The 14560-nt window shown below is 47.7% G+C and overlaps 1 protein-coding gene across 2 annotated transcripts in view; it reads left to right on the forward strand.

The window, feature by feature from the left end:
- Positions 1-14560, forward strand: part of LOC105920295 (inactive dipeptidyl peptidase 10) — a 136075-nt gene that overhangs the window by 71042 nt on the left and 50473 nt on the right. For both annotated transcript variants that reach the window (XM_036132600.1, XM_036132601.1), the window contains exons 2-3: positions 2067-2181; positions 4789-4884. In XM_036132600.1, the coding sequence (XP_035988493.1) occupies positions 2067-2181; positions 4789-4884 (211 nt within the window). The remainder of the gene's footprint in view (positions 1-2066; positions 2182-4788; positions 4885-14560) is intronic.

Here is a 14560-nt window from a genome sequence, read left to right on the forward strand (position 1 = left end):
AAGGAGAGACTCTTCCTGACTTCATGCACGGCACACATTCCTCCCACAGAACCAGAACACAGCCCATTTGGACCGAGCATCCGCTGCACTGTCCGCTTACACGGCGTTTCTCTATAAATCAGGTTTTATTAAAGACGGCACTGAGGACTCACACTGAGTGGAGGAACTAGATCAAGATGAAGCTTTTGAAGGTGAAATGAGGAGCTGGAGTGTTGCTCGTAGAGCAGAGCGGCTTAACTGAAGCAGCCTTTTCAGATACGCTCCGGCTAATCTTGTTTGTGGCCTTAGGGCCCAGTTTCCAGACATAACGAGTAGATAATAGTGTTGTTTTATGACACAGCTGCAGTCAGCCGTCCTGTCCTGAAACCAGCGCTGGATGTGAAGCTGCTGCAGTGAGACAGAGGAGGAGGAGCTGGAGATGAAGAGGGGCTAAGGAGCATGGCCGCCCTGTCCACAGCGCCCGGCTCCTCGCTGCACGGCGGCTTCATACATCTTCTGTCTCCATCAGCTGAGCGATGGTGCTGCACCGCTGCCAAAGCTCAGAACATTTCCACTTTGACCGGAGCTCAGCCCGGCTCCACCGAGCTGCAGGCGTCTGCTCAGCAGAGGCAGAGATGTCGGTTCTGGAGAAGGTCCAGAGCTGTTCCTCAACCTGGCCCTGCTTAAAGGCCACACACGCTTTTATACAACCTGTCCTTTTTTATCTGTGTTCACGTCTGTGGCCCAAATAACAGAGACACTGGAGGCATCTCCACATCTGAAGTCATCAAAGAAAGCACTAAGGCGGCTGAAAACAAAGATGTGATCCCGCCACAGTCACAGCATCACATCCAGACCCAACATGGCGTCATAGGAGGATTTATCCAGCCAGGAGGACAAAGTCCAGACAGGTCCAGTCTGGATGCAGAAGCCAGGAGACCTGACAAACCTGCACCCCATGCAGGAAAGTAAAAGCGTTTTCAGTTAAAAACCCACCAAACGGGTCCTGTTGGGTCGGTACCAAACAAATCCAGCCTTGTTTTCTACCTGAACACATGCAGCATGCTTACTGTGCAGAACCCGGTCATCATGTTCTGCAGGGAACCTTTAAAAAGTGACACCAGAACCGGACTGAGATCAGTCCAGCTGCCACCAAGCGTTGCTGTGTGGAAACATGGAGGTTCCAGTGGAGGAAGAGAAGTGGACCGGACCAGAACCTTATTTATCCACTTAGTAATTTACATTTAATGAGGCTGATTAAATGCTTTCAGTAATCTCTGTAATATTCTAAATACTGACTAAATTCCCTTCTCTGAGCACCGATTCTCGTTTTCTCCTTCAGTCAAAGGTTTGCTTTGCCTTTTTATGCTGATTTCATAAACCTTCAAAATAAAAGCGTGTTCTATGATGGCGTGTGACTCTTGGTGCTCGTCTCAGCGGCTGAACCAGAACAGAGCCGCCGGGTCGGTGCATGGAGCTGCAGATGTGGCCCCCCCCCCTCATACCCCTGCAGGCGGTACAGACGGTTAAATTGGGCCTCGTGGTTAATTGCTCAGGGGGAAGCTGTAGTGGTGCAGCAGAACCTCCCATTAGGCCCGTTGGACCCTTCGGTCTCAGTGGTTCTCCGCCTCAGAAGGAACCTGGAGGAACCCAGTGATGGTTCCCTGTAGCCTCTCACATCCAGCCGTACGTTATGGGATGTAATGTGTTACAGGTCAGGAAGATAAACTGAGCGGTTCTGACGCACTGATTGGCTGGTGGGTAGCAGGTAGGCTGTCATCCCTGCAGGGGATTCTGGGTAACTGAGACCAGAAACATTCTAATCATATTTTACTCTGAAAAATGCTGAGAGACGTCAATCTGACATGATTATTTATGATCAGCTGTTTCTGTGCGACCTTCCATTATTATGATGATGAACCAGAACGTGGTGGAAGCTTTTCCCCTTCAGATAGAGAGGATTACAGTAACTATGAGGTTACTAAGCTGTGAGGTAGCTTCTGCCACGCTGGACTGACCAGAACCTTCTCAGAACCTTCTCAGAACCTTCTCAGAACCTCCTCTGACTGGTTTGCTCCTCTCTGCAGGACCTGGGCGGGGTCAGTCCTCCTCAGAGGAACTGGAAGGGCATCGCCATCGCCCTGCTGGTCATCCTGGTGGTCTGCTCCCTCATCACCATGTCAGTCATCCTCCTCACACCAGGTAAGCTCTGGACCGACCCGCCGGGTCAGGGTCCCTGTTTCTATTGCTGGTTTTTAAATACTGTCCTGAAATCTGATGTTTTAGATGCACTTCTAAGAATCTTTATCATTAAATGATTAAATCTAAAAGTGCTTCAGCTAACCTGCCTTCCTTTGACTGATCCGTTTTAAAAACACATTCAGCTTTCATCAAACGCTTTAATTCATGAGGTGATTCTGAACAAACCACAACAGAAGAAGAAATCTTTGAGCCGTCCGTCAGGGAGCGCCGTCCAGCGCCGGGCAGCGGGACCACCATGGGACCCATGATGGAGGTCTGCAGCTACGGGTCTGGATCAGGGACCCATGGTGGAGGTCTGCAGCTACGGGTCTGGATCAGGGACCCATGGTGGAGGTCTGCAGCTACAGGTCTGGATCACGGACCCATGGTGGAGGTCTGTAGCTATGGGTCTAGATCAGGGACCCATGGTGGAGGTCTGCAGCTATGGGTCTAGATCACGGACCCATAATGGAGGTCTGCAGCTACAGGTCTGGATCACGGACCCATGGTGGAGGTCTGTAGCTACGGGTCTGGATGAGGGACCCATGGTGGAGGTCTGCAGATGGTTTCACCAGCAGACGACTTGACGGTGGACCACATTGGACCATTTTGTCCTTGAAGGTCAAGCAGAGCTTCTCCAATCTTGTGGCTGCATGGAGTGGAACGTTGAGGAACCCTACATGAGTTCTCAGCCTCTCTGGATGATCTTGTTGGGTTCCTAGTCTTGGTTCTGACCCGGCAGCAGAAAGGAACCATGTACCGGGCCGTGGAGCAGGTCCTGCTCCTTTCAGACCTCCTGCTGGGGAACTTGTTTGTTTCCAGCTGCTAATCTTTATTCTTCTGCCACTTTATCAGCAGTTTTAGAGAAAAATGACAGAACGTCAGTTTTATTGAGGCGCCGCATGTCGCTGCAGCCTCGCCGCTCTCCGCTGGATCCCACGCTTGGTTAGACTTTCATTACCGGCACAAACAAACATGCTGTGCAGAGTTATGAGGAGGAGCCAACATGGCTGACATTCAGAACCAGCAGCTTAGCGCTGGCATTTAACGCACAACTCGTCCTGATTAAAGATGAAACAGTTCTAGAGGCTGTGTTCAAACAACCCAGGCTTTACCGCCAGCTAATGTTCTGCTAATGATTAGAACTTTATATTATTTACAGTAATATTCAATAAGAGTTCATCATTTCAGCATCACTGACACACATCCTATAGTTAATTACACACAGACTGATGCTTCAGGCCTTTATAGTTTTCTGCTTAGAACCACAAAAACATTTAGGATTAAATTATTACATCAGAACATATTATATGTTTTTAATATTTTGTCTCCAGTAAACCGTCATCCATCCATCCATCATCCATCCATCATCCATCCATCATCCATCCATCCATCCATCATTCATCCATCCATCCATCATCCATCCATCATTCATCCATCCATCATTCATCCATCCATCCATCCATCCATCCATCCATCATCCATCCATCCATCCATCCATCATCCATCCATCCATCCATTTATTCATCCATCCATCCCTCCATCATCCATCCATCATCCATCTATCTGTTCATCCATCCATCATTCATCCATCCATCCATCCATCCATCCATCCATCCATCCATCCATCATCCATCCATCCATCCATCCATCCATCCATCCATCCATCCATCCATCCATCCATTTATTCATCCATCCATCCCTCCATCATCCATCTATCTGTTCATCCATCCATCATTCATCCATCCATCCATCCATCCATCCATCCATCATCCATCCATCCATCATCCATCCATCATCCATCCATCCATCCATCCATCCATCCATCCATCCATCCATCCATCCATCCTCTTCCTCTTATCCGGGGTCGGGTCGTGGGGGTAGCAGCTTCAGAACCGGGTCCATGTTCTCAGTGATCAGTTCTGCTAAAGATAAACATGGATTAGTTTCTCCAGATCCTGCTGAGACATCAGTCCTTTAATCCTGGAAATGTTCTCCAGGTTCTAGAAGGTCCACTTTGTCTTCAGATGGAGGTTCAGGTGTGAGTCCATCACTACTCCCAGGTTTCAGGCCTGATCAGTGGTTCCTAGCTGAAGCAGCTGAAGCTGTGAGCTAACTCTGGATCTCTCCTCTATTGGTCCAGAAATTATTCCTTCAGTTTAGTTTTTATTCAGTTAAAGAACATTTAGTCTCCTCCTGCATTGATTTCTTCTATTTCCTCAGAGGCTGAACTGGTTCATAGTCACCTGGTGACATGGTGATGTAGAGCTGTGTGTCGTCTGCATAGTGATGGTAGCTGATGATGTTTTTATAACCTCAGCTAGAGGAGCAATTATGATACAAAGAAACTTTGAAACCTGACTTTTTATTTGAATGTTTTTAAGGCAGCAGAAATATTTTCTTTTTTAAACATGTGAAGTTTTCTCACAGTTGCCTGTTTCAGGCTTTGAGGGTTTTAAATGGCTCGGCGTTGCAGTCTGGCTGAATAAAGCTGTGAAGCTGTCGATGTTTTTCTGCTGAGTCTGAGGAAAATGAATCATGGATGATTTTCTCTGCTTGTTTCTGCAGCCGACAGCCAAGCTGGAAGCGACGCCAAGCTGACCGTGGAGGATTTGTTCAAACCTGAGTTCAAGGTGCACGACCCGGAGGCCAAATGGATCAACGGTGAGTGGCTGTGGACCCTGGGAACCGGGCCCGGTTCTGATGCGGGTTAAAGATGCAGGCCTGAACCGTCTGCAGCAGTCACATTCTTCCTCTGCTGTCCCCACGCTATGCTCACATATTTACTCACATTGAGATCTGAGGCCGCTTTGCAGAAGCAAGCAGCGCCGCTGCTCTAGTTGAGCGGAGCCCCCCCCCCCCCTCGCTGCAGAACAAGGCCGCCGTGGTTCACCCCGCCGTCACCGTGCATCCCCTTATGCAAATGCAGACGTCCTGGTTTCTATTCACGCTGCTCGTTAAGGCGGATCGATCCCTTCATGCTGGCCCTGGGAGACCTTGGCTGTAAATAAACAGCATCCAGAGAAGTGAGAGTGAATCAGATATCAGGGGGGGGGGGTGATGAGCAGAGCTCTGAGGGAGACGACCGAGCGTGGCGTCGCTCCTCGCTTGTTTGTTTTGGCCTCTCCTCCTCGCTGCCAGCTGACTGCGTGACTCTCGCTCTGCCCGGAGGCAAGGAGAGGAAGAGCGAAGGCCGTTCTGTCCATCAATATTTCATTCCTGGGTGACATTTTCTGCTATCTTTGCAATGCGTCTCATTCTGGGAGCTGAGCCCAGGCTAGACGGTGTTAGCCAATGAGTCAGAAAGAGGGCTGGATGGATGATGATGGATGCATGGATGATGGATGGATGATAGATGGATGGATGATGGATGGATGATGGATGGATGATGGATGGATGGATGATGGATGGATGATGGATGGATGGATGAATGGATGATGGATGGATGGATGCATGCATGGATGGATGGATGGATGAATGATGGATGGATGATGGATAATAGATGGATGGATGGATGATGGATAGATGGATGGATGGATGATGGATGGATGGATGGATGGATGGATGGATGATGGATGGATGGATGGATGATGGATGGATGATGGATGGATGGATGGATGGATGGATGGAGCAAATAGACTGCAAACAAATGGGAGAAGATTAGAGACAGACGGCCAAAGGGAAGATTGATCACTTGGATTTGGAGCAGAAATGAGATTTATTTCTCGCCGTAAAGTAAAATCTTTGTCTGATATTTTTCTGTCTGCGCTAACAGACGAGTCGGTGTGATGCGCTGAATAATGAGGAGGATCCCCGGAACATGAATAGGCACCATTAACACGTTTCAGGCTGTTTTCTGTTTGTGTGAAGAACAGAGTTCATTTACTAATTTAAATTAAGACATAAAAAGTCTGGACTTTAATCTGAGAACATTTATTCATGTAGAAAAACAGTTTTCTATGAAATAAAGCCAGCTGAGACCATCACTGGCACCTGAGAACAGGTTCAGTCGTGTCTTTCTGCTTTGGATCAGGTAAAGACCCAGAACCCGGATCCTCAGCTGGTTCTTCAGCTGGTTCTGCTAAAATTGTTAGCTGAACCTTTACATTTAGAAACATTGACCATTTTTGGTCTAAGTTTTTAAGAACCAAAGCTGAAGGTATAAAGAGCCTCAGGTTGCAGACGCCTGGTCTGAGGGAACCAGGACCAAAGCGTCACACCTCCTCCCTTACAGAACCGTTTCACAGCAGAACCATCTGGAGTCTGACCGGAAAGGAAGAGGCGTTTCCCTGACATCCAGCTAGCATGTAGCTGGCATGTAGCTGGCACGTAGCTAGCATGTAGCTCGCATGTAGCTAGCATGTAGCTAGCTGTGGTGGCATGTATCTAGCATGTAGCTAGCATGTAGCTGGCATGTAGCTGGCATGTAGCTGGCATGTAGCTGGCATGTAGCTAGCATGTAGCTGGCATGTAGCTGGCATGTAGCTGGTATGTAGCTGGTATGTAGCTAGCATGTAGCTGGCATGTAGCTAGCTGTGGTGGCATGTATCTAGCATGTAGCTGGCATGTAGCTAGCATGTAGCTGGCATGTAGCTGGCATGTAGCTGGCATGTAGCTAGCATGTAGCTAGCACGTTGCTGGCATGTAGCTAGCATGTAGCTGGCATGTAGCTAGCATGTAGCTAGCTGTGGTGGCATGTAGCTGGCATGTAGCTAGCATGTAGCTAGCATGTAGCTAGCTGTGGTGGCTGTCCTGGTGACCCAGAGACGGCGCTTCTGCTGCTGCTGCTGCCGTTCTCAGAGACTTGCTCCTCTGTGTCTGGTGGCAGAACCGGGTTCTGGCCCGTTTGAGCTCAGGGAAAGTCACGGTTCCTAGAATGTTTAGTGTTCAGCCACTGATGGGGCCCGGTGCGTTCTTTTCCTCGTTGATGTGGTTGAATTGTTTGGAGCAGAAATCAGAATGTGTGAAGTGCTGGTGATGCTGTTCTTAGAGGACTGATTTTAATCTCCTCTGAAGATCAGCTGGGGGGGGGGGGGGCATGTTCTCCTCGTAGTTCACAGGTCTGGGCCGGGATTGGCTGATTTGCTGACAGTGGTAACGATGAACATTTGTCCCTACCACCCGTCAGCGAGTTCTGGTTCTCCTCCCAGTGATTCCCTCTGAAGTTTTCTTTTACCAGCTCAGCAGCGGTTCTGTGGTTCCACCATCCTGAACACACCCTGAAAAACTAGATCTCTGAAGACCAACTCCTAGCTGGAGGCGGACTCATGAAGACCAGTGATGGAGAAATTAATCCAGAGCTTTCAGAGCCTCTGAGCTGCATTTCTTGGTGCATCAGCCTCATTTAATCAGTGTTACCTTTAACGTGTTGCATTAATGCAGATGAACCGCTGCGCCATCCAGCCATCACATGAACGGGGCTCCAGCAGAACCTTTTCCTCTGAATGAAGAGAGATTTCCACCTTCATCTGGTGGAAACTGATCATCTATGGTTTTAAGACGCTGATTTCAGACTAATTTCTACCTCAGAGTCGGTTTGCATGTTGGCAGCGGTGGCCTCAGTCGCCTAATCCTCAAACAGATAATTGCTTTTTGTTCATCACATTCACACTAAGTTTAGGACCGCTTAGTGTCCATTTATTGGGTTTCAATAACTGCAGCATTAACGTTCTCAACAAGATGTTCCTCAGCCGTTTCCCTCACTTCCTGACTCAGACTCCTCCACAGCAGCAGCACAACAAGCCACTGCTAACAGCAGAGATGTTTTCTTCTTCCTGTTGTGATCAGGTCTTCATATTGTTGCTCAAAAACAGAGACGGCGGTATCTGCTGTTATTTCTTCTGTCTGACTCTAACCTGTAATTAGTCAGCAGCTTTCTGGCTTTGTCTCCAGTGAGACCTCATCTTTGTGAGGTGGAGGAGGACTGGACTTCAGGCTCTCTGCATGGCTCAGTGGGAATCATTTATTATAACACTTCTGCACTAAACACCAGCTGGCTTACTGCCCGGCTGCCCTTTGGCAATCCCCAAGGGACATTTAACAAGGATGTGTAAAATAGAAAAAACTTGTTTCTGCACAGAAATTATGAAACCATTTTTTTATTTATGCTTTTCAACTAAAAAATAGAGCACATTAAATATGAGAATATTAATATTATTGGTGTTAGAACAATAAATAACTCAAAAAGTCCTGCTGTACTGCAGGTTTGTTAAAGAGTCTGATAACAGGGCAAAGGGACCTCTGGAAACACGCAGCACTGTTTCCAGGCTTCCAGCAGTGTTGCCATGTCTGCTAATTATTATTAACTTTGGGCTCGTTAATTTATACTGTTTACGAGATGGAGGTGATGGAGCTGGTTGCTTGTTTCTCTCAGTGGAACTGGTAACACTCATTTACAGCGTTTTTTTAAAATAGGTCCCTGCCTGGGCACAGAGTGATAGTCAGAATATTAATTCTACTCATTAGCTTACACTGCCGTGTAAAGGGTAAACTTTAAAAGTAATTTATCCTGAACTAAATCAGATGCAAACATACAGCACTGCATCCTCATACCCTGTGAGTGTAGCAGCTTTTGTCTGAAGACGTGTGACAGCTAGCGGTTAGCGGTTAGCGTTAGCTTCCTCTGATTTATCGTCGGTTTAATGATAGTTAAGCTAACATTTTTAATGGGAAAATGTGAGTTTATGAAGCTAACGTTTTGGTTTGCTGTGCCCACCACTGCGTATTGAAAAGTGTGAGTTACGTGGATCTAAATGAGGAGAGAATAAAGTAATAAATAACAATAAATAATGTTTCCTTTGGGTTCTGAACAGTTCCCAGAGTTCTGCTGCAGCAGGACAGGATGCGTTAGTTTCCTCATGATGTTTGGTTTTAATGTATCTTTGATGGATCTGACCATGTAGGAATGAAATGCTCTGAATGTCTCCAGGTATTCACACCATTATAAAGAGCTGCTGAGGTGAGGGAAGCAGTTTAATGAGGGATGAAGAGGTGTTAATGCTCCTTACTCTCAGATTACTCTCAGGGTGTGGGGGGGCTGTGGTGTCATCATTTACTCACATGTCCTTAAATCCGTTACGTTCTCTGACTCATGCGCTGCGTTTGTTTAGACGACCACATGGAGCTTTATTCTGAGTCTTTCTGTGCCGCTGGAACAAACTTTAGGCTTTGCAATTAGAAGATTGAGGGTTTGATGCCAGCTTCCCCCTGACGATGTGCCCCTGGGCAAAGCACTGAACCCCAGGTTGCCTGCTGATCTGCGTGTGGGTGCGTGTGATTGGGTGGATGTGTATCAGCTGAGCTCAGGGTGTTTTCTGTGGACCGGGCCGTAGCGGCTCATTAACCTGGTCAGGTGTGTCAGAGATTTATTCTAAAGCGCCTTGAGATCCTAAAATGTTTCCCTGCTGATCCAGAAGTTTGTCTGGAGCCCAGCGCTGCTGCTGCTGCTGCTGCTGCTGCTGCAGTCATCCTGCAGAAACATCCTCGGCGCTCTGGGAGGCCACGGATCTGGGTGGCAGCCATTTTTAAGCAGGAGCATTCAGATCCTGCAGGCTGAACGGCTCCGCCCGTCAATAAGCAGTCGATAGCATTCGCTTCAAACTATTTACCGCTTAACATCTCCCAACATGTTTGTGTTTCCAGGCGCTGCTGCTGCTTTTCTCCAGGCTGCCAGTTGACAGATTAATGAATCTGGCCGCTCCCAGGAATAGCATGCAATCACCAGAAAATGAAACTATTTATTGTTGAATCAATGTGGGAGGTTTAGACTAGATGGGAAAACGGCCGGTCTCCCTGCAGCACATGGAAATGGCTCTCCTAACGATCTCTGCTGCTTTCCCTGTGAGCGTAAAAACAGAAACAGCAGGAATAATGTGTCCCTGGATCTGCAGCATTAACACGTTGGCTCCTTTTCAGGATTTTAGTCTATTTAGTCCATTAGCTTTCTGATGTTCATGTTTTGTTACGTAAAGCATCATTCGGCCGTAATTTCATCTCTGGACCTGTTAGTCACGTATTGGACCGTTAAGCTGTGCGGCAGAACCAGGTGATCAATGATCAGGGACCAGAATGTTTGGTCATAACGCTCAGATCCAAACCCAGCGGGTCAAACGCCTCATAGCAGCAGAACCCGATAGAGCAGAACCGTTTAGTTCTGTCCGGATAAAATACAGCATCTAAAGGGGGTGTACTGTTTCTATCAGGCCCACTGGACCTGCAGCAGAAGTGAAGCAGAACTTTCTGAGTCTTTCTGAGCCTGAACCAGGCTCAGAAAGCCTGAACCAACATTTTCACTGCAAAAACTGAACTAAAAATAAGTCAATTGTTCTTAAAATTAGTGTATATGTCCTTGATTTGAGCAGGTAAATAAGATAATATGACAATGGAATAAGATTTTAGCTCTTAAAACAGGAACAACTCATCTCCATCGTCTTATTTCAAGTGCAGGATGTCTAATTATCTTATTTTAGGGGTCAAAATACTCATTCCATTGGCAGATAATATCATTTACCGGCTCAAATCAAGGACAAAAACCCAAATTTTAAGAACATTTTACTTATTTTAAGGTCTGTTTTTGCAGTCTTCCTGGTTATCTGTGAACAGAACCGACCCAGAACATCTTGGTGGACCTCCCTGTCGTCTCTGGAGGACGGATCATTCTGCAGTTTACTTTCAGCTGACCTGAACCAGAACCTCTCCTTCGTTTGCTTCCATTTACATAATTAGTTACCTGATTGCTCCAAATAATGCGGGTTTCCCGGCCGCTCCCTGCCACGGCTCAGGTTCTGCAGCGCATCGGTAGCATTGCTGCATATCTGGGTTTCCATCGGACGCGGCTGCATTGTTGGGGGTTAATTAGAAACCGCGGGCTCCGGCGCCTCCCAGTAATTAACAGCAGACTCTCTGAGCTGTGCAGGAGCTGCTGCTGGTTCTGCTCACATCCACGGCTCTGCTGGAGCGTGAAGGTCGTTGACGGCTGCTCGCCCTCGCTGGGAAGCTGGAAGCAGACGGACAGGATATGGTGTGAGCTGCGATGGCGCCGCCTCACACGTCTGCCATTAAGCTCCCGTTTCATTTCTGCAGCTCCTGACTTTCCCATTACGGCTGCTCAGGCTGCTGAAGGCGGCTGATTAAAAGGCAGAGATTGGATTGTGTGTCCGGCTCGCTGTGTGGCGTGTTCAGCTGTTAGCAGGCTGATGATTCACTGCTGGATCAACACGTCCACAACGCGCTGGATCCTGGAGGCTGAGCTGCTTATTTCCTCCAGACTGTCATATTATCGGGAAACAAGGGGAGAAACACCAGAAATAGGATTCAATATAAATAGACTGGAGGGGGGGGGGGGGTATGGGACCACTCAGGGCTTATGAATAATCATAACCATAGTTTTTATTTTATACATAATTATCTGAAAAGTGTCATTGTCTCTCAGCATGAGGCAGAACCCTGCAGAACCTCCTCTGGCTGCAGGTCCTCAGATCAGAGCATGCTCAGAGTGGCCTAGTCAAAGTACAGAGCTTCATCCAACCTGTGGCACGGCGTGAAACGGAGGCGGGGCTTATCACTACGGGGTCGCCATCCATCCTTTTGATTCCTCTTTGGCCGTCCAGCTGAATCCTGCATCCGGTTCCATCAGTGCAGGTTCTGCAGGTCGGTTCTGAAGGTCGGTGTGAAGGTCGGTTCTGAAGGTCAGTTCTGAAGGTCGGTTCTGAAGGTCGGTTCTAAAGCGGCTCCTCAGCCCAGAGTGCAGAGGAGCCGTGGATCCTCCGGGCGTGTTGGCAGAAATAAGGAGATATTAATAAAGAGCAGCTTGCAGGCAGCGGTTGCTGTGAATTGTGTTTCATCAGGCTGTAAAACACTCAGGTTATACTAAGAACACTCTTAACGCTGTATTTACTATGCAGGGTGTCTCAGAAATCATTAAGCACCACTCAAGCACTTCAGCAGATAGAAGGTAGAGCTTTCTGCAACACGCAGCGGATCCAAATTAAAGCAAATCTGCGAGGCAGACCAGCCGAGCAAGGTGCTCTCTTTGAATGTAATTTAAAATGTGATTAGGCTGCAGTCATCCGCTTCACACCCCGACATCAAAGGCAAGCCACGAGCAGAATAATGAGAATAAACTGTGCAGGAGAACGTGAATATGCTGCGTGTTGATCAGAGGCAGACATGAAGGCAAACAGCCCAGCTTCCATTCATCTGCCTCCACCGTCATTAAGCAATAATTCTGTTTACGTGCCGCTGCGCTGAGAACCACAACAATTCCCCAGCCCTGAAGGAACCACGACTGTTCTGAAGGAACGTCGCAGGGTGGAGGTGCGTCTCCTCCGTCCGTGGAGCCCTGAGCAGGGAGGAGGTGCTGATGGGGGGGCGATGCTGGCATGGAGGAGATATTTATCAGGTTTCAGCACTAACTGATCCCAGACGCATTTCTGCTGTTTTTACAGCTTCAAATCCTCCCTGACAGGAAGTGCTGCGACCATATATGGACGCAGCGCGTCACTGGAAAGCTCAGAGCGTCACGCTTCCTGTCTGCAGACGCAACAACGATTGTTCTCCTGACAGCAGAAGACGTTCCTGTCCTGCTGGGAAAACGTTCTGCTGCTCTGACTTCAGGCGGCAGTGAAATGTCTCACAGATCCTTGGTTTATTGGGTTTTATCGGGTTTTATTGGATTTTATTTGGTTTTATCAGGTTTTATTTGGTTTTATTTGGTTTTATCGGGTTCTATTTGGTTTTATTGAGTTCTATTTGGCTTTATGGGGCTTTATTGGGTTCTATTTGGCTTTACTGGGTTTTATTGGGTTCTATTTGGCTTTATGGGGTTTTATTGGGTTCTATTTGGCTTTATGGGGCTTTATTGGATTCTATTTGGTTTTACTGGGTTTTATTGGGTTTTATTAAGTTCTGTTTGGCTTTATAGGGTTTTATTGGGTTCTATTTGGCTTTACCGGGTTTTATGGAGATTTATTGGGTTCTATTTGGCTTTATCGGGCTTTATTGGGTTTTATTGGTTTCTTTTTGGCTTTATGGGGCTTTATTGAGTTCTATTTGGCTTTATGGGGTTTTATTGGGTTCTATTCGGCTTTATTTGGTTTTGTTGGGTTTTATTTGGTTTTATCTGGGTTTTATTTGGTTTTATCTGGTTTTTATTTGGTTTTATTTGGTCCCCATCTAGACTTTAAAGGAGAAGGCCTTTAAACTCCTGCTCTGGTGTTTCCCATTAGGCTTCTCGCTCCTCCTCAGTGGACAAATCACTGTTAAACTTCACTTTAAAACCCAGATTTGTGCTACAGATGGAAGCAGGGCAACATCTTATATCAGTGGTTATATCTGCGTCTTTTCTCCTTTCTGTCCTCCTCTGTGCTTCCATCACTCTGTGACCTTCAGCATCATCATCATTAGTGTCCGGCGTGAGCCTCTGCTGCCAGGAGACGCCATCCAGCTGCCTGAATGTTAGCAAGAAAAATGGGAGTTTATAACGCCTGAAGATGAGAAGTGGTTTAGATTAACCTCTGAAATAATAAAAACTATTTTTAGTCCCTTTTGAATGTGCAGCATTAGCTGCATTGTGCCGTTTCCTCCGTCTGCCTCCGTCAGGCGCCGCTGTGATGACCCGCTGATGACAGAGCTGCAGATAATAGGAGTGTTCCTGCTGGAGCCACGGGGGAAGCAGGTCACAGAACAACTGCTGACTGCACAGAACAACGCAGCAGAGAGACCGCTGGGAGCCAGGAGCGCCGCCCTGAGGAGGAAAGTCCTCGCTGAGGAGGAAGGACTGATCCAGAGCGCTGCTCACCAGAGGACAGGCAGCCGGCGGCTCCTCAAGCTGCCGTCGCTGACATTGTTTAGACTCAATGTGACTCAAAGCAGGAAGAGAAGGGATAGTTTTAAGACTTATTAATGAAACATACTCAGATTCTCTGTGAACATTGTACATGAGCGAGGTTAGCTCAGCTTTACAGCAGAGAACCGCTGCTGCAAACTGAGCTGCTCCCTGCAGAGGAGCTGCAAATGTTTCCCACTGAGGAGAGAAAGCAGCCGTGCACCGAGGAGAACAACTGTCTGACGCGTGAAGCTGAGAGAACCATCTGCTGCTCTGCTCCTGGAGCATCCTCAGAGTTAGCATCCCTGCTAGAGAAGACATCTAAACGGCTCCCAGATGATGTCTGTGTCTGGCAGAGACTCAGAGCTGATCAGGAGCTGAAGCCACAGCTCCAGCTTCCACCCAGAAAACCAGCATCCTGCTCTCACCGCTCAGTTCTTCTCTACAGGTCCAACAGTTTAGCTTCTTCCATTTTCCACCGGGGGCAGCAGAGAGCCCTAAGACTCCATCCAAACA

This window comes from Fundulus heteroclitus, unplaced genomic scaffold (assembly GCF_011125445.2).
Source record: "Fundulus heteroclitus isolate FHET01 unplaced genomic scaffold, MU-UCD_Fhet_4.1 scaffold_53, whole genome shotgun sequence".
NCBI lineage: Eukaryota > Metazoa > Chordata > Actinopteri > Cyprinodontiformes > Fundulidae > Fundulus > Fundulus heteroclitus.